This window comes from Carcharhinus amblyrhynchos, chromosome 26, assembly GCF_965287045.1.
Source record: "Carcharhinus amblyrhynchos chromosome 26, sCarAmb.v2.hapA, whole genome shotgun sequence".
In the NCBI taxonomy this organism is placed as follows: Eukaryota; Metazoa; Chordata; class Chondrichthyes; order Carcharhiniformes; family Carcharhinidae; genus Carcharhinus; species Carcharhinus amblyrhynchos.
The window spans coordinates 28,814,462-28,835,373 of NC_137349.1; the positions used below are offsets into that span (position 1 = coordinate 28,814,462).

The 20,912-nt window shown below is 42.3% G+C and overlaps 1 protein-coding gene across 1 annotated transcript in view; it reads left to right on the plus strand.

Annotated features, from left to right (window-relative positions):
* Positions 1-20,912, plus strand: part of grin3bb (glutamate receptor, ionotropic, N-methyl-D-aspartate 3Bb) — a 66,389-nt gene that overhangs the window by 37,670 nt on the left and 7,807 nt on the right. The window contains exon 4 of the mRNA XM_080213010.1: positions 19,749-19,894. Within this exon, the coding sequence (XP_080069136.1) occupies positions 19,749-19,894 (146 nt within the window). The remainder of the gene's footprint in view (positions 1-19,748; positions 19,895-20,912) is intronic.

Genomic DNA, 20,912 nt, shown 5'->3' on the forward strand with positions numbered 1-20,912 from the left:
TGTGAACATTGGGTGAAATAGATTGGTTGTAATGCAATGTCCAATACTCTTTGTCAGGCTGAATATGGCCAACAGCGGCCGGAAAGCCTGTTTTAATTTCCCTTCCTTATCCAGGACCATTAATTCCACCCGTAGCTCTCTATGGGTGGCACAGTGGCACAGTGGTTAGCACTGCTGCCTCACAGCACCAGGGGACCTGGATTCGATTCCTGGCTGGGGTCACAGCCTGTGTGGAGTGTGCACATTCTCCTCGTGCCTGTGTGGGTTTCCTCTGGATGCTCCGGTTCCTCCTACAGTTCAAAAGACATGCTGTTTAGATGCATTGGCCATGGTAAATTCTCCCTCAGTGTATCCGAAGAGGCGCTGGAGTGTGGCAACTAGAGGATTTTCACAGTATATTCATTTCAGTGTTAATATAAGTCTACTTGTGATACTAATAAATAAACTTCAACTTTAGAATGAATCTATTTATCATCCCTGAGGGTTAGAACCCATATACAATTACAGGTCGAGTATTCTTTACCCTTATATCCGAGAACCGACCACAGTCCGAAACCGCATGTCTTTTAAACCTCATTCAGTGCAGGAAGTTTATGACTTGAGCCAATACAAACCTCACCCACCGTACCCGACCATTAGTATGGGAAGTCTAGTTGTTGGTCTGCACTGTTTACCTTGCAATCCGTACAAGCAGAATCTCAGAGGGCATCATGGCTGGGAACATACTCCAGGTACCCTGTATTTATTTTTCAGTGCTACATCTCATTAAAAACATAGAAACTGGAAGCAGGAGTGGGCCATTCAGCCCTTTGAGCCTGTTCTGCCATTCATTTTGATCAGGGCTGATCATCAAATTCAATATCCTGATCCTTCCTTCCCCCATATCTCTTGATCCCCTCAGCCCCAAAAGTTATATCTAATTTCTTCTTGAAATCAGACAATGTTTTGGCCCCAACTACTTTCTCTGGTAGTGAATTCCACACATTCACATCCTCCGGACAAAGAAATTTCTCCTCACTTCAGTTCAAAAAGATTAACCCCTTATCCTCAAACTATGACTCCTAGTTCTGGACTCCCCCACCATTGGGAACATTCTTTCTGAATCTACTCTGCTAACCAGCTTTGTGTGAGATCCCCTCTCACTCTTATAAACTCCAGTGAATATAATCTTAACTGACTTAGTCTCTCCTCATATGATAGGCCTGCCATCCCAGGAATCAGCCTGGTAAACCTTCACTGTACTCCCTCTATAACAAGGACATCCGACATCAGGTAAGGACACCAAAACTGCACACATTACCCAGGTGTGGCCTCACTAACACCATATACAATTGCAGCAAAACATTCCTATCCCTATACTCAAATCCTCTCACTATGACGGCCAACATATCATTTGCCTTCTTTACTGCCTACTGCATCTATGTGCTTACTTTCAGCGATTGATACACAAGGAAACCAAAGTCTTGCTGTCTATCCATCTCTCTCAATTTACACCCATTCAAATAATAATCTGTTTTCCTATTATTGCTACCAGTGTGGATAACCTCACATTTATCCACATTTTACTGCATATGCTCACACAGTCAGGCTGTCCAAATCATGCTGAAGCATCTCTGCACCCTCCTCACAGCTCACCCTCCCTCCCAATTTAGTATCATCTGAAAATTTGGAAATAATACATTCAGTTTCCCTTCCAAATCATGAATGTATAATGTGAAGACTTGGGGTCCTAACACAGATCCCTGTGGAATCTCACTGGTCACTGTCTACCAGTCAGAAAAAGACCCATTTATGTTAAATCTTTGCCTCCTATCTGCTAACCAGCTTTCTACCCATCTCAAGACATTCCCTGCAATCCCCTGTGCTTTCATTTTACATTGTAGTCTGTTATGTGAAATCTTGTCAAAAGCCTTTTGAAAGTCTAAATAAACCAAAACTGGCTCTCGATCAACTCTACAAGTTACATCAACAAAGAATTCCAATAGATTTGTCAAGCATGATTTCCCTTTCGTAAATCCATGCTGACTTTGTCTATTTATACCACTGCCTCCCAAATGCTGAGTTTCAAAATCCTTGATATTGGACTCTAGAGACATCCCCAGTACTACGTCAGGCTCACTGGTCTATAGTTCCCTGTTCTCTCTCTACTTCCCTTTTTGAATAGCAGGATTACATTAGCTCCCCTCCAATCTGTAGGACCCTGTCCAGAGTCCAAAGGAAAATAACCGCCAATGGATCTATTATTTCCAGGGCCACTTCCTTAAGTGCTCTGGGATGAAGAATATCAGGACCTGCATCATCACATTCAATATCCTAAAGCCATCTACTCCCAATATCCCTTGATCCCCAAGAGCTATATCTAATTTCTTCTTGAAATCAGACAACGTTTTGGCCTCAACTACTTTCTGTGATAGTGAATTCCATACATTCACCACCCACTGGATGAAGAAATTTCTCTTTACCTCAGTCATAAAATCTTACTGTTTTTGCCATTTGATTTACTGCAGATTATATCTAGGCTCCAGCTATTGTAACGCGGTATCCAAAAATCGAAATGATCCGAAACACAATTTTTCCTGAGAGTCTCGGATGAGGAATACTCCTCTTGTACTTTAAATTGCAGACTTACCACAACTGCTTTCCCCCTGCAACCTGATTTGTGAACTACTGTGGTCCGAGGACAAGAAAATGAACTAATTACTTAAACAGATAATGCTGGGGAATCGCAGCAGCTCTGGGAGCATTTGTCGGAGAAAGAAACAGAGTTAATGTTTCGAGTCTGTGTGACTCCTTTTAAAAGTATATTTGTTAGTATCACAAGTAGGCTTACATTAACACTGCAATGAAGTTACTATGAAAATCCCTTAGCCGCACCCGTTCAGGTACACTGAGGAAGAACTTAGCACGGCCAATGCACCTAATCAGCGCATCTTTCTGACTGTGGGAGGAAACCAGTGCACCTGAAGGAAACCCAGACACTTGGAAAACATGCAGAATCTGCCTAGGCAGTGACCCAAGCCGGGAATCGAACCTGAGTCTCTGGTGCTGTGAGACAGCAGTGACCACTGTGCCACTCTTCTTCAGAGCTGATAAATTAATTGGCTCTTTGGAGTTAATTCTCTTTGCTGGCAGCTCTGATGAAGGATCATCTAGACTTGAAATTTTGGCTCTATTCTCTCCCCATAGATGCTGTCATATCTGCTGAGACTTTCCAGCAGTTTCTATTTTTGAATGAATTAATTGGCTGCTTGGAAGGTCACTGGGGGTTAAATTAAGCTTTGAAACCAAGGTGACCAACTGCTATGTATTTATTTTAAACTATTGTCCCTAATTTTGATTTTTCTTTTGTCCTGTGTCTCCGAAGGGCTGCCTTTTGTGTCTTATGTCTAGGGCAGTCCATGGGAGACTGGGCCTGGGGTGTCACCTCTTGTCTTTGCCTTTTTGATTTTTGTCTTTGCATGCGTACTGCTGTTGTTGGCCACCAGGGGGATTTCTGGTCAGTTCTCCACTATTCCTGCCTTCCCTCACCAGGACCTATGGTCAAAATGTCATTTATTTGAGTTAATCATCCTGTGTGTAGTGCCTGTTTTCTAGTGCCAGACAACCTCCTAAATGGTGAGCAGAAAGTACAAGCAAACTCCCAAATCATGTTATGAGGCCTTTTAATTGGGTAAGGACAAAGAAAAGACATCCTTTACCCATGCCTGAAGCAGGCATTGTACCCTTTACATATATAGATAAGGGATATGATGTCTGTTTTTGAGTCCACTTCAACATTGCTTTTCACTGAGGCAATGTTGATCACTCACTGACCCTTTCATTAAGGTCCAAGGTCCTTGGCATCTCAAAAACACTCCTTATTTTGTACAGTTTTAGCTGCTCCCTGATCCAGCAGTAAATAGCACCATGTGTTATTTACTGCTGGATCAGGGGCAGCACAGCACAGTAACCACAAGTTAGATACACATTTAATAAGGAGCAGAAAGGCAAGCTTTTCCCGCAGTGAATAATAACGTTATCTGGAGTGGGATTGATGTAAATTAATATAAAATAGGTCACAAGGCAATGTATTTCTGGAAAGGGAAATGATTAAGAGAGAGTCTGGAGGAGGGGCTGAGGGTGGGCTCAAGATCAAACAAAAAAGGATGAGTTAAATAAACTTATATTGAATGTTCCCCTCAACTTCTCTGCTTTTATTTATCCTTACCCTGCACTATGGCCACTTCCTGCACTCTTTTACTGAGACTACTAGGTGAAAGTCCAAGGCTAACAGTCCAGGACATTACGATTAAACAGGGACAAGGACAAGCTAAATCGAGGATTAACGTTAAGCTCAGGTTTTGAAAGCCTGTAGATTGTAGGAGAAAGGGAAGATGGAGAAAATTGAGGCAATCAAGGCTGTTGATGTATTGGGAAGGAATGCTATTTACTTCACTTCAACATAGTGACAACGCAAGTTAGAGTAAGTATGTGTAGGTGCATGTGCAGCAACTCAGCAAGGCTCCTTCAACAGCACATTCCAAACTCACAACCTCTACCACCCTAGATGGATAAGAGCTGCAGACATAGGGAGCACCACCTCCTGCAAGTTCCTCTACAAGCCAGTCACCATCCTGATTTGGAAATATATTGCTGTTCCTTTGCAGTCAAAATCCTGGAAATCACTTTCTAACAGCACAGGGGTGTACCCCTGGACTGCAGGGGTTCAAAATGCAGCTCACCCTTACCTTCTCAAAGGCAATTAGAGAGGGACAATAAAGATTGGCCTAACCTTCCTCCCATGAACAAAAGAAAATTTGAAAAAGGGAAGTTCAGATGAGTATCAATATGATGGGGAAGGTGATGCCCTCGTAGTATTATCACTGGACTATTAATACAGAAACCCGGCAAGTGTTTTGGGTTCGAATCCCACCACAGCATATGGTGGAATTTGGATTCAATAAAAAATATCTGGAATTAAGAATCTACTGATGACCATGAAACCACTGTTGATTGTCAGAAAACTGCTTCACTAATGTCCTTCAGGGAAGGAAATCTGCCGTCCTTACCTGGTCTGAAAAAAAAATAGGTAAGGCAGGAAGAGATCAACTTGAGATGGAAGAGAGTATGAGCATCCATATAGAATTGGACATAACAATGGTCTGAATTGTGTATGCAAAGGTGATGGAGAAAAATATTGATGAGAGAAGAATCACGTATTGAGTGTTCAGAACCTTTCCAAGGGTAAGAGAAATGGGTTAGAAAACTCTTCTCAAACACAAGTACCATATCTAGATTTAAGCATTATGAAATGTTGAGTTATTAATTTTGACACGAGAAAGGAAACCAAGTTCAAGGAAACCAGCCTCCCATCCATTGACTCTGTCTACATTTCCCGCTGCCTGGCAAAGCAGCCAGCATAATTAAGGGCCCCACGCACACCGGACATTCTTTCTTCCCCTTCTTCCGTCAGGAAAAATATACAAAAGTCTGAGGTCACATACAAAACGACTCGAGAACAGCGTCTTCCCTGCTGCCATCAGACTTTTGAACGGACCTATCTCGCATTAAGTTGATCTTTCTCCTCACCCTAGCTGTGGTTGTAACACTACATTCTGCACTCTCTCGTTTCCTTCTCTATATGCTTTGTCTGCATAGCACGCAAGTAACAATGCTTTTCACTGTATAATAATACATGTGACAATAATAAATCAAATCAAATTAAAAAGTTTCCTGAAGGCACTTACTCAAAAAAAAATCAAATACTCTGAACTAGCGCTAGACTGGGCCATGCGGCTGAACAATAATGGATAATCATTGAAGGTACAAGAACTTTGCTGTAATTGGAGAAGGTTTCACTGTTTTGAGCACACTGATAGCTCCTCGGTTCTGCATTGAAGATCAATGCTAGTTAAAGTTTTCCCCATGTATCCTGTCTGTCTTTAGTCCGTGGAGGAATGCAAACTCCTGGAGCTGAAAGTTTCACTGCACCAGCACTCGATAAGATTAATGATATCTGTGCAGAGCACCAACATCCAGTTGCGCAGCCCTGGTTGAATTATTTGCTGAATGTCATTCCCTGTTTCTGGGAGTGCCTCCCTTCCTCGATATGAATTCATTTATCAATGACAAAAAGATTTCATCTCCATTTTATGAGGCAGCCAATTTCCTCGGAAAGGCATCTCTATCCTGTGCACATCAATCCTTTTTGTCGAAACCCAAACCTCAAACACCACAATAGATTTATGTGCTTATTAATTGCAACCAATGAGAAATATTTTGTGGTAATTCTGTAAAATAAACAAATTGATTTCCTATAATGTTTTTCATGGACTGTACCCAGGACAGCAGTAAGAACAATACATGGTATGGATTTCCAGAAAGAATAGCGGGCTGAGAATTTTGGAATCATTGAAGATAATGGAGGAACATTAGGGTCTTTCTGGATCAGTGAACTGAACTGGGCCAAATGGCCTTCCCTATTCATAAATACCTTGCGATCTTACAAACACTGCAGCCCAAATCATATAATACTTAACTCTGCTGTCAGCGTTGAGCTCTGTGCAGTCTAACCTGTCTCTTTGAGCACCACAAGAACAAATTACTCTTGTCACAGTCAAGGTTCCTTAAAATCCAATCATTTGGTGCAATTTCTTTCCAATTTGATGCTGTAACTTGGAGAAGGGATTAGAGGAATCCTGTGCCAGTTCCACCCCCAGTCCTTTATCAACTGAGTCCTCGTAAATCCCCAGTTGTTCCTCCAGTTCATAACAATATTTCCAATTCTTCCTCATTTACATCTCATTCCTTAAAGTGCTTCTCAATGTTTTCCAATTAGATGTGTTAAACACAGTACTGGATGCACATTTCCTGTGTCCTACTTTATGGTAATGGCACAGTGGGTAGTTCCCTGCCTCTGACCAGAAAGTCCAGATTCGAATCCACCCCAGGATTTGATGGCCAAGAAAGGTGCATTCATAATGTGGCCAAACAGGTTGATTGTCAACTTAAAAACCCTTCCAATGGGGCAGTATGATGGCACAGTGGTTGGCACTGCTGCCTCGCAGCACAAGAGACCCAGGTTCGATTCCAGGCTTCGGTCATTATCTATGCAGAGTATGCACGTTCTCCCTGCACCTCTGTGTGTTTCCTCTGGGGGTTCTAGTTTTCTCCCACAGTCTGAAAGATGTGCCAATTAGGACTATCGATCATGCTAAATTCTCCCTCAGTGTATCCGAGCATGCGCCGGAGTGTGGCAACTAGAGGATTTTCACAGTAACTTCATTGCAGTGTTAATATAAGCCTATATGTGATTAATAAATAAATAAACTTTAAAAACTTTAAGACATGCCAATGGCTGGTGGTAAGAGTAGAAAAGATTCCTAGTCAGCCATGCTTGATGTGGACTGGTGCCCCTCAAGCTATAAGGTTGTCCCCAGAATAGCTCGCTATGGAAACAGATGAAAGATTAAATCTCACGGGATCGGGGTGAACAAGCTAGATGAGTTTAAAACTGGCTTGGCCACAGAAGACAGAGGGTAGCGGTTTCTGAATGGAGGCCTGTAACTAGTGGTGTTCCACAGGGATTAGTGCTGAGACCTCTGCTGTTTGTATATATATAAATGACTTGGAAGAAAATGTAGCTGGTTTGATTAGCAAGTTTGCAGATAATGTTAAAATTGGAGGAGACTCGAACAGTGATGAAGACTGTCAGAGAATACAGCAGGACATTGATAGGCTGGAAAATTGGGCGGAGAAATGGCAGATGGAATTCAATCCAATCAAATGCGAGGAGATGCGTTTTGGTAGATCCAGTTCAGGTGGGAGCTCAAAAATAAATGGCAGAACCATCAGGAGCATAAACACATAGAGAGATCTGGGAGTACAGATCCACAGATCCTTAAAAGTGGCAGCACAGGTGGAAAAGATGGTGAAGAAAGCATATGGCATGCTTGCCTTCATTGGATGGGGCATTGAGTATAAAAGTTGGCAAACTATGTTACAGGTGTATAAAGTGTTGGTTAGGCCACATTTGGAATATTGAATCTTGGTGTCATCTGCAAATTTACTAAACGCACCTCCTATATTCTCATCCAAATTATTAATATAAATGACAATTGATGTTGCTTACTTCACCTCTTCAATATTGTGTCCAATTCTAGTCACCACACTACCAGAAGTACGTGACAGTTTTGGAGAGAGCACAGAAAAGGTTGACCAGGATGTTGCCTGGTATGGAGGGTATTAGCTTTGAGGAGAGATTGTATTGACTGGGATTGTTCTTCCTGGAAAGACAGAGGCTAAGGAGCAATCTGATACAAGTTTATAAAACTATGAGAGGTATAGATAGGGTGAACAGTTGGAAACTTTTTCCTAGGGCAGAAGTGACAATTACAAGGGGGCACAAGTTGAAGATGAGGGAGGGGAAAGGTTCAGTGGAGATGTGCAGAGGAGGTTTTTTACACAGAAGGTAGTGGGAGCCTGAATGCATTGCCAAGTGAGGTGGTTGAGGCAGTTATGTTAGCCACATTTAAGACTTATCGCAATAAGCGTATGAACAAATGGAGAATAGAGGGATATAGGCGGTTGGTCTAGATAGGACAACGTGATTGGTGCAGACTTGGAGGACCGAAGGGCCTGTTCCTGTGCTGTACTGTTCTTTGTTCTTTGAAATTCTGACTTAGTGAACCACCAGGTGCAGGAAGAGAATTGGAATCAGAACATTATATTCATGCTTTAGTGTAAGTTTATTCTATCCAAATGTCTTGCAGCTGTTTGGTTAGTACAGAAGTTGGTTCTAGATCCTCTTTGTTTAAAAAAGAGTCAGAAAGAGCAGCAGCCATTTTGAGGATAACATTCCCCATAACAAGAAACACCTTATTTACACAGGAACCAAAATATTACAGCCTCTTTTGAAAGTTGAAAAGGTTATCTCTGTTACTACCTCAACTCCCAATTGCCCACATTTGGCCCATATGCCCCTATAACCATCTTACCCATGTAACTGTCTAAATGCTTTTTAAAGACAAAAATGTACCCACCTCTACCATTAGAGGTAGCTTGTCCCAGACTCTCACCACCCTCTGGTATCTTGTTCCAGACACTCACCACCCTCTGTGTGAAAAAATTGTCCCTCTGGACACTTTTGTATCTCTCCCCTCTCACCTTAAACTTATGCCCTCTAGTTTTAGACTCCCCTACTTTGGGAAAAGATATTGACTATCTAGCTGATCTATGCCCCTCATTATTTTACAGACCTCTATAAAATCACCTTTCAACCTCCTGAGAGGAAAAAGTCTCAGTCTATCCAGCCTCTCCTTATAACTCAAAACATCAAGCCCCGGTAGCATATTAGTAAATCTCTTCTGCACTCTTTCTAGTTTAATAATATCCTTTCTACAATAGGGTGACCAGAATTGCACACAGTACTCCAAGTTACCATTGTCTTGTACAACTTTAACAAGATGTCCCAACTCATGTATTCAGTGTTCTGACCAATGAAACCAAGCATGCCAAATGCCTTCTTCACCATCTGTGACTCCACTTTCAAGGAGCTATGAACCTGTACCCCTAGATTTCTTTGTTCCATAGCTCTCCCCAGTACCCTAACATTAACTGAGTAAATCCTGCCCTGACTCAATCTACCAAAATGCATCACCTCACATTTATCTATATTAAACTCCATCTGCCATCCGTCAGCCATTAGTCCAATTGATCAAGATCCGGTTGCAATCCTAGATAACCTTCTTCACTGTCCGCTATGCCACCAATCTTGGTGTCATCTGCAAACTTACCAAACATGCCTCCTATATTCTCATCCAGATCATTAACATAAATGACAATTGATGTTGCTTACATCACCTTTTCAATACTATTCACCCCGTCACTCCCTCTCACCACCACCTTTATAAAACCTTTATCAAAATATTACCAATTCAAGACTTGATTTCTTGGACAGGGCTCCTTGAGGTTAGAATCATAGAATCTACAGTGCAGAAGGAGGCCATTCAGCCCATCAAGTCTGCATTGACCACAATCCCACCCAGGCCCTTAAGGCCACATGGAGCCCTTAACCCTATGTATTTATCCTTGCTAATCCCCTGACACTAAGGGGCAATTTAGCATGGCCAATCAACCTAACCTGCACATCTTTGGACTGTGAGGGGAAATCGGGGCACCCGGAGGAAACCCATGCAGATAAGGGGAGAACGTGCAGACTCCATACAGACAGCAACCCGAGGCCACAATTGAACCCTGGCACTGTGAGGCAGCGGTGCTAACCACTGTGCCACCATCCCAACCCTTCTTCCTCAACTTGCCCAACATTTCAGCACTCATGGCGTCCTTTAATACAAAATCCAGTTGGATATTGTTAACTGTAAACTTTGACATATTCTTTATTGTTTTTTAATATATATTTGAGAGTTCTGTGCTGAACATGAGCATTTCTATTCCAGCAACCCAGTTGTGACATCATGCACTCATAGGTCAGGTACAGGATTCCCTGACCTTGCTCATGGCTAGGATTCTGCAGTCCTGCTGCAGTGAATGGAGTTTTGGTTGAGCACCAAATTCCCCACTCTCGCTGGCAGTGGTGGTCCAAGTGCAATGTCATTATCAATGCAGTGGCATGCATAAAAGACAGCATAAGTGGGAATTGAGCCTAAAACCATTCTAGATTGTAAGCCTCATCAACTTTAGCCAGAAAGCGATATCAGGGTAGAGTTCCACAAGTAGGAAAGAAAGCAGGAAAGGAGGAAGGGAAGAAGGAAAGTAAGATAAATCTTCAGTGTTGAGGAGAAGAAATATGTTGAGATTGTGGGGGCATCACAGATGGGTGTCGAGCTGTTAGTGGAGGTTACTATATAAATGGAAATTATATTAAATAAGTTGCTTACACTTGATCACAATTCTGTGCGAAGGAATATTGTGCCAGAGGGTCACATTCTCTTCCATCGAGGATTCTGGACTAAGCCAGAAAATTCACTTTGTCTCACTTCAGTTGTTAACTCCTCAGAGTAAAATATCCATGGATTCTCTCAATGTCTCGCCATAACTTCAGCAGAAGAATCTTGGAGAGGCTTTGGCTGATCTTCCAGTGAGGTTACAGTGGGAGATGACACAATCTCCATGGAAAATCCAAGTACTATGAGTTTACAATATGGGGAAAAGCACTAAGCACTTGGAAAAATGTAAAATAATTAGGATCAATTGACATGGCTTTCTGAAAGATGTGTGCTTCTCAAATGGACAGAGAGAGATGGCCAAAGGTTCGGAATAAAAGGACATTTCATGGACTGGAAAGATGGCCAGTCACTGAGCTTGGTTCTGAAGCCTAGTATTCTGGTGATGAGGGAGTGAGGTATTAAATTGTGTAAAGAACAAAAGGACTTTAGTGGCTACAAGCCATCATTAGGTAGATTCGTAAGTGGATGAAATCACAAAATGGCAAATAGGATTTTTGTTTCTATATTTAAAGGCATAAATTACAGAAAAAATGAAGCAATGTTGGATTCGTCAAGCATACCTACACAAAGGTGTACCACAACCACCACCAGCTGGATAAAGAATCTTTCATAAAAGCTCCCCTTTAATTCTTCTTAGCGTCATCTTAAATGACCTTTTATTGACCATCCATCAACAATGTACGTAAACGATCCTAAATATTCATAATCTTGGGTCTATCTTGGCATCTTTTAAGCTTTGTGAAGAATGACCAAACCTTTTACGTCTCTCTCCATGACTGTAATTCTTTATCTCAGTAACATCCACACTTCAATTACTTTTTTATCTTTCCTTTTGAAATTGATCTACTAAGTAAACACACGGAGAAGAGAAACGTACTGCTAAGTATGTGAAATCCATTGCCACAAACCATCATTGATACAGGGTCCATCAATTCTCTTAAAAGAACATTAGGTAGGTGCTTGAAAAGGAGGAGTACTAAATGTGTGGGAAGTAAAATGAGCAAAAAGATTAGGTGGAGAAAAACTCCAGCGTGGCCTTATTAAGCCGAGAGGCCCATTTTTGGGCTGTAGCATTCTGCAATTCAGATGCAACTTGCATCTCGAGCCTTGATGATATTGGAATCCTGGTCCCAGAGGTGACTGTGTGAAACAGCGCTGCAGGAATAATGAAAAATGACAGAAGTATCAATGTAATAGATATGGGATGATAAATACCTCTGTTATGATGCATGCTAGCAGCAGATTGCACAAACTGTGACAGAGGTTGAGTGCTGCTTTGACACGCACCTCAATTCTGAAAATGATTCGTAAATATTTAGCCGAGGGAGAGATTGGAAATGTGAGAGATGTTTAGACAGGACGTGGAACTGTTACCTTGGTGGCTCAGTGATCAAATGTACTGCCTGGCGTGGAGCTGACCTTTGTAGACCAGGAGAGTCCAGGTTTGATCCTTGGGTCTCGCTGAGTTCGTTGATCATAACTGGACTGCAAATATGTTGCTTGACTTGGCTGTGGGCTGGGGAAGGACAGAGAAGGAGAGCAGCCAATGTCCTACATCTAATCAATGGCCACTGTTGGAAAATCGTGGAAGCATTGAATCCTTACAGTGCAAAAGGAGGCCATTCGGCTCATCGAGCCTGCACCGAAAACAATCTCACCAATGCCCTGTTCCTATAATCCCACATATTTACCCTGCATATTATCTTGACATTAAGGGGCAACTTAGCATGGCCAATCCTCCTAACCTGCACACCCTTGGACTGTGGGAGAAAACCGGAGCATCCAGAGAAAACCCACACAGACACGGGGGAACGTGCAAACTCCACACAGACAGACACCCAAGGCCGAAATTGAAGCCTGGTCCCTGATGCTGTGAGGCAGCAGTGCTAACCACTGTGCCACCGTGCTGCCCATATGTGTAAACATTGGGTGAGGACACAATCAGGTCTGACTGCGATACCCACCAGAGTTAAATAACTGTTAGGTCTTGGTGGCATGATGCAATTCCATCAACCTGCAAACAAAAAAATCGAGATAAGCACCCAGAATCCAGAACATTGGCTGGAATTTTGCCACAAGTGGGGGGGGAGCAATGAGAAGGTCCGTTGACCGTGGGCAGGATTTTATGGTTTCGGGATGAGTGAGACCCGGAAATCACACCCATTATTTTATTTTGTCTGGCGCCTCAAATGTTCCAGTCATTTAACTTTTTGATCACATTTGCTCCATCTTTTCCAGTCTGTATGAAATGAAGTAAAGGCTGTCCAGCCTCGCTTTTTGGAAGTTAGATTTGTTTCCCTACCTTTTAGTTTGTTTATTATTTATGCAACATAATTTATCGATGGTGCTTCAATGCTCAGCATTATTAGAAAATTCATCAGTATTTTCCGAGTCAGTGTCAGATTCCAATTATGATTTATGTTCTCTGGCTGAGAGATTTTATTGACCTTCACTAAGAGGCCAACTTCTGCTAATTTTAGAATAACTCATGTCTCTGGCTGCATTTTCCCCTCTGTGATTCACTCAGCGCTCGTCCCAACTCACCTCTCATCGTGGGTTATCCAATATCTCTGCTCATATATTAACATACAACTTGCCGGCAAATTGTACTACAATAACTTACTTTTAAAAAACACCTTTAACAGAGAGAAATATCCCAAAACGCTTCACAGGTAGTGTTAGCAAACAGAATTTGACACGGTTAAGGTGACCCAGAGTTTAGTCAAAGGGGTATGTTTTAAGGAGATGTAGAGAAAGAGAGAGGTAAGAGAGGTGGAGCGATTTAAGGAATGGAATTTGACAGCTTAGAGTCTGTGCAGGCCATGAAGACATATTTGCCAATAGTGAAGTGATGAAAATTGGAAGGGGCGCAAAGATCATGGAGGATGTTGGGTTGAGGGAGAAAGAAACGCTTAGCACTAAGGATGGCTAGACAGATTATTCAATCTGAAATTGTAGTTTTATTCATTTATTAGCAAACGGGTAGGGCTAAAGTGGCTGATGATGCAGTAGAAATTGAATGGGATGCACAGAAAATTAGAGACGAAGTCTGAAGGCCATGAAATGGGATGTAGGAGAAGAATGCAGATATGGGACACAATAAATCCATGGAAAAAATTTCCACTGCAGATAAGACTTTTAAATTCAATGTAGAATAGAATCGTAGAATCCCTATAATGCAGAAGGAGGCCATCTGGCCCATCAAGTCTGCACCAAGTCCTGGAATGAGCATTTTACCCAGGCGCACATCACCCCACCCTATCCCTATAATCCCATTTACCATGGATAATCCACCTAACCTATACTTCTTGGAACATTAAGGGACAATTTAGCATGGCCAATCCAACTAACTGTCCATCTTTAGACTGTTGGGAAACAGTGAGCTAGTGAAAGTTAGACAGAACTCTAATCTCTGTATGTTGTTAATGTTTTGTTTATTTATTATTGTCACGAGTAGGCTTACATTAACACTGCACTTAAATTACTGTGAAAATCCCCAAAGTCGCCAAACTCCGGCGCCTGTTTGGGTACTCTGAGGGAGAATTTAGCATGGCCAATACACCTAACCAGCATTGGTCCTTCCTTGGACTGTGGGAGGAAACCGGAGCACCCGGACGAAGCCCACACAAATACAGGGAGAATATGCAGGGTCTGCACAGAGAGTGACACAAGGCTGGAATTGAACCCGGGTCTGTAGCACTGTGAGGCAACAGTGCTAACCACTATGCCACCAGGCCACCCCTGCATTCAGAATGACATTATGTCAGGAAGTTGCATCGTCCGTCTGATGTCAAGGGGCTGCATTTCCTTGAGGCTCTGTCTCCGTAAACGGGGTTTCAGCTAAAGGCATGCTCTTGAAGTGGGAGAGTAGTTTCCATCCCTGAATTCCCCAAGGAAAATAGTTGAGCAATAAATGAGCTTGATGCATTGCGACAGTTGCCTTTTTAGGAGCGTAACATTTATGAAATTGTAATTTATTGAATAGGAAATGTAACAAAAGTAAAAACAAGAGGCTAATTTTAAAAATTAACATTCTACACCGGCAGTATAGATTTACAAGTTTAACCTTCAGATTTCTGTCTCCTTATTCTGGACTGTTACAGCTGTGAACAATATGGATTCGCAGTATGGGACCTTACTGTTTGAAATGTCACTCCTTTCCAGCAGTGTTCACTGTGTGACAGTCACTCATTCAGTTTGATTGATTAACCTCCGAATGCAGCTTTTCTTGTCTGCATATCTGCTTTCCTTACTCTTCTCTGTAAAGGTGAGACCTCCATCCAACTGAAGGTTGCTGAATTGTTGAGGAGTTTTCACTGGTGTCCTACTTAATGTTTATACCTCCAGCACCATCTCCAAGTCAGATTACATGCTCATTATTGCCATGCTGTTTACAGGAGTTTGGTATGCACAAGTTGGTTTAAAATTTATTTATTTATTACTGTCACAAGTAGGCTTACATTAACACCGCAGTGAAGTTACTGTGAAAATCCCCTAGTCCCCTGTTCAGGTACACCGAGGGAGAATTTAGCATGACCAATGCACCTAACCAGCAAACCTTTCAAACTGTGGGAGGAAACCGGAGCACCCAGAAGAAACCCATGCAGATATAGGGAGAATGCACAGACAATGACCCAAACCAGGAATCAAACCTGGATCCCTGGAGCTGTGGGGTAGCGGTGCTAACCACTGTATCATCACGCTGCCCATTGCTGCCTTTATTGTCTTTTCAGTTTTTTGATGAGGTGATAGAGCGATGTGGTGTATGTGGACTTCCAAAAAGTGTTTGATAAAATGCTACACAACTGGCATGTCAGCAAAGTTAAAGCCCATAGAATGAAAAAGACAATGGCAGCATGGATATCAAGTTGGCTGAGTGATAGGAAACAGAGAAATATTGGCCAGTTGTTCTTTGGACTTGGGGAAGCCATATCGTGAGTTTCCCCAGTAGCTGGTGTTAGGACCACTGATTTTCTTGATCTATGTTAATGACCTAAAGTTGGGAGCAAAGGGTCCAATTTCAAAATTTGCGGACAACTCTAAACATGGAAATATTGTGAGCTGTGAGGATGCTGGTGGTAAACGTCAGTGGAACACAGAGATGCTGGTGGAACTGATATGTGGCAAATGAAATTTAATACAAAGGTGTGTGAACTGATTCAGTTTGGTCGGTAGAATGAAGAGAAACAATATGAAATAAAGGATACAATTCTGAAGGGGGCACAGGAACAGAAGGCCTTGAGTGTGTATGTCCACAAATTATTAAATATAGCAGGACATATTGAGAAAGTGGTTAACAATGCATCCAGGATCTTTTTTTTACTCCATTCTTAAAGTTACAAAGCCAGTGCTCAGAATGGACCAGGCAAATGGGGTGGCACGGTGGCACAGTGGTTAGCACTGCTCCTTCACAGCTCCCCGGACCTGGGTTCGATTCCCGGCTTGGGTCATTGTCTGTGTGGAGTTTGCACATTTTTCCCGTGTCTGCGTGGGTTTCTTCTGTTTCATCCCACAGTCCAAAGATGTGCAGGTTAGGTTGATTGGCCATCCTAAATTGCCCCTTAGTGTCCTGGGATACATGTTAGAGGGATTAGCAGGGTAAATATGTGGGGTTTTGGGGATAGGTGGGTGGGATTGTTGCTGGTACAGACTCGATGGGCTGAATGGCCTCCTTCTGCACTGTAGGGTTTCAATGGTTTCTAAACCCAAACCCATTCTTTGCTTGCTCCAAAAATCAAATTCAAATTTCAACTGAATCCAATTCATGGTCCCCACAAGACAGACAAACATGATCCAAGCAAGATAAGGCATTGTACCCCATCTTGGATTTAACCTGACATTTGATCAGAGGCAAAAGGCATGCTGGGCTTTCTTGGCAGGGACCTAAACTAGAATATTGTGTCTAATTCTGGGTACCATATTTTAGAAATGATGTGAAAGCATTAGAGGGGATGTAGAAAAGATTTAAAAGAATTTCAGGGGTGAGGAATTTCAGTTATGCGGATTGATTGGAGAAACTGGAGCTGTTCTTCTTAGAGAAAATTAAGAGGAGATTTGATAGAAATGTTCAAGTCACCTGGGGCCTAGAGAGAATAGGCTGGGAGAATTGTTCCCAGTGGTTCCCAATTGTAGTATGGTGTTAGCACTGAGCATCATGTTGCATTATGTGTTCGTCTGCGGTGTCTCAATGAAGAGATCTTGAGACATAAAACATGAACCATTTATTGTTAATTTTTAACTATTTATAGGTCCTAGTTAATGCCATGCATGGTGCTGCTTCTCCATGCAGGCTGCTTTGAGAGTGTTCTCTCTGAGTCTCTTACCATGTGACTCTATACATCTCACCATGGGGGGTGCTATTCTCCATAGAATCGTAGAATCCCTACAGTGCAGAAGGAGGACATTCGGCCCAACAAGCCTGCACCGACCACAATCCTACCCAGCCCCTATCCCTGTAATCCTATGTATCTACTCTACTAATCCCACTAATCTACACATGTTGGGACACTAAGGGGCAATTTAGCATGGCCAATCAAGTTAACACACACACACCTTTGGGCTGTGGGAGGAAACCGAAGCACCTGGAGGAAACCCACACAATCACGGGGAGAACGTGCAAATTCCGTACTGACAGTGACCCAAGGCCGGAATCAAACACAGATCTCTGGCACTGTGAGGCAGCAGTGCTAACCACTGTGCCACCGTGCTGCCCAGTTCCACTTTAACCCTCACTCTGCCAAGCACCTTTTCATTACAATGGCATGCAAGCGCATAACATAACAGAAGGGCAGAGAACTATGGCACCAATATAAGGTGATTGGTTAAAAAAAAGCAATGGCGACATAAATGAACATTTTTTTACGCAGCAAAGTTAGAGGCAGATTCAATCATGATTTTCAAAGGAGAATTGGATAATTACCTGAAAAAAGATAATTGCAGGGCAAGGGGTAAAGATGGGGAAGTGGGGCCATCGCAGAGAGCTAGCATAGAAACCGCAGACTGAATGGCCTCCTTCAGTGTTGTAACCATTTTATGTGTCAATTAAAAGTGATTAGAATTCACATCGTAGAAGGACAGAGACATTCAGCCAAACAAAGGTTAGGAATTTTTTGAGATTTGTCACTTGGAAATATGAATGATTAAAATCAAGAATTCCATCATCAAATCAGCCCACCCCCCTGAACCAGGACAACAGAATGTCCTCCAAACAAAGCATGAAAAATAACTTATAGGTCAGCAGTGGCCAACAGTTTCAGGAGAAACAAGAAGGTATTGAGTACAGCACATACAACCACCATGCTGTGTTAACTCATCATTATTACAGTGATGCGAATCTTCCTTGTGGCCTTTCCCTGCCTGGTTGATGTTTCCAAACCATAAAGCTGAAAAAAATCGTTTTTCATGAAGAGCCTCCTTTTCACTCAGGAGGCTTCAGGCCAGTGCACATCCAACAACCTGCTTTGAAAACTCTGCTCATATTTAACAGCTGTAACAAACTGCACCTTAGCAGCTGGGACGATCCATGACAATCTGAACAAAATCAGCAACATTCTTAAAAAAATCAATTCATCCTATCTCCCAATGTCAATGGCTCAAGGTAATTTAGAGAAAATAAGCAAAGGAAAATGCATGGAGTATGTGAAATTATGGGATGAGCTGAAGTTTTCTCAAATTAAATATTGGGAAGAGTGATGGTGTTGTTTCTGACCCCGCTTCAAACTCTGTTCCCTATCTATGAATTTCACCCCTGTCCCTAGGAACAGGCTGAGATTAAGCCAGTCTGTTCACAACCTTGGTGTCATGTCTGACCCTGCAATGGGCTTCCGACTGCACAGTCATGCCAACATTTTCCCAAATATCACTCAGCTTCACTCCTATCTCAGCCCATCTGCTGCTGAAACCCTCACTCACACCTTCATTCTTAGTCTTGACTGTTCCAACACACCCATGGCTGGCCTCCCATTCTGCCCTCTCACAGCAAAGGCCCTTTCCCCGTCACCCCTGTGCTAGCTTAACTACATTGGTTCCATGTCAAATAATGTCTTGATTTTAAACTTCTCATCCTTGTTTTCAAATCCCTCCATGGCCTTGGTCTCCTATCTCTGCAATCTCATCCAACCCCAGAGCCCTCTGAGACTTCTGATGCTGGCCTTTTGCGTATCCCCAATTGTAATTACTTTGGCACTGGTTGCTGTGCCTTCCATTCCCTATCTCTGGAACACCCTCCCTACATCTCTCTGAATCATTACCTCACTTTCCTCCTTTAAGACACTCTTTAAAACTAATGGGGGTCATCTTACCAGCTTGTTCTCCTTGTCGATCAAGGCAGCGATTGGCTGGGGAGGCCAGCAATAGGCTGGGGAGGCCAGCAATCGACTTGTATACAGGACACTGAGAGATCAAGGCGCATGTGCAATAGTGCCTCTTGCAGCCAGCTTCTTGGTGAGAGTATACTCTGTCCACTCCCCCTACTGGCGTGAATCATGCTTTGCCTTTTTTTTGCACTAAGTGGTATAAGATGCTGTCAGAGAGCTTACCCAAAAGATGGGTGTGATTCTCTCCCATTTTCATGCTCATTCGGCATTTAGATTTTTGTCCCTTTTGTCTTTGACTAAGCTTTTGTTCATCTGACCTAATACCCCCATGTATGATTTGGTATCATATTTGCTTTACAATGCTCCAGTAAAGTGCCGTGGGGTGCCTTATTAGATTAAATATGCAACGTAAATGTAAGTTATTGTTGTTGGAGAGGGGGCAAAATTTTTCAAAGTTTAATTCAACTTTATTATCCTTTTTGTTCAGCTTCACCATCCATCTCAGGGTTTCCGCTTTGGAACAGTGCGAGAGAGCAGTGCGGAGGACTATATGAAGAAAGGTTTTCCTGAGATGCATGAATATACAAGAAGATTCAATGTTCCAACCACCCTGGATGGAGTGGCACATCTGAAGTAAGCAACACAACAATACAATTATGATATAATATTGCATCAATATTGGTATATCCATAGGCAAATACAGACAGTTCCCTGAACAGACTGAACTTGATAACAAATTGTCGATAGACAATAGTTTGATGGGAGAAAGTCCCTGGAGAGGAGGAGAATCAAATATATTGTTTTCACACAGCTGCAGTCAAAGAAATTGTGAGAAGTGTCAACAGAATGGAGCACCTTCTACAATATATAAAAATTTCTAACATAGGTTAAGCTTTCTATTCCAATTAAAACTGTTTTAAAATATTTCCAAAAGAAGATAAAGTGGTTTCCCCTTTTCCCACCTTGTGACTGAACGAAGACATGTGTTTTCAAAGAAAATGTGTTTTAAACCCCTCCCCACCCCACCCCGAGTGCTGTAACTCCCAAGAAGTTACAGGTTTCCCAGTAAGTTTAAAAAGTGGTTAATTGTCAATTACTGAACACTCAAAATATGTTTGCAATCGCACCAACTCACACACTTGCACAAGCACACACTCTCTCAAGAAAAGATGGTGATTACAGAAGAAGTAGCTTGCACTTAGGTGTTAAAAGTCCAAAAATTCACTGTCATATTTGCTTCTGCGGAGATAAAGTCTTGAAACATTGCAGACCTGGGATTTCTTTTCAGTTTGTTTAAGAGATACAGTCTGGCAATTGATGAAGATGGACTTCTCAGTAAGATGTCTTGAGAGTTAATTTGCATTTCAAAGTCTTGTCTAGACATGAAGACTAACTCGAGGGTCTTGTGTAGTTCCATGTGTATTCACAGGAAAGAGAAAGTCACCTGACATCTCAACTCCAATGTGTTTTAAAAGTAGCCACATTCCATAAACCATGAGTCCATATTATGTGAGTGTATAAAATGCCCGTGATTCATTTATCACATTTTCCTGTGGGATGGCTTCCTAATGCTGCACCATCATTTGGTGTTTCATTGGCCTGGATTTTGCATTGAGAATGATGGTGAAGTTAATAGCGTTCACTGTTCTTA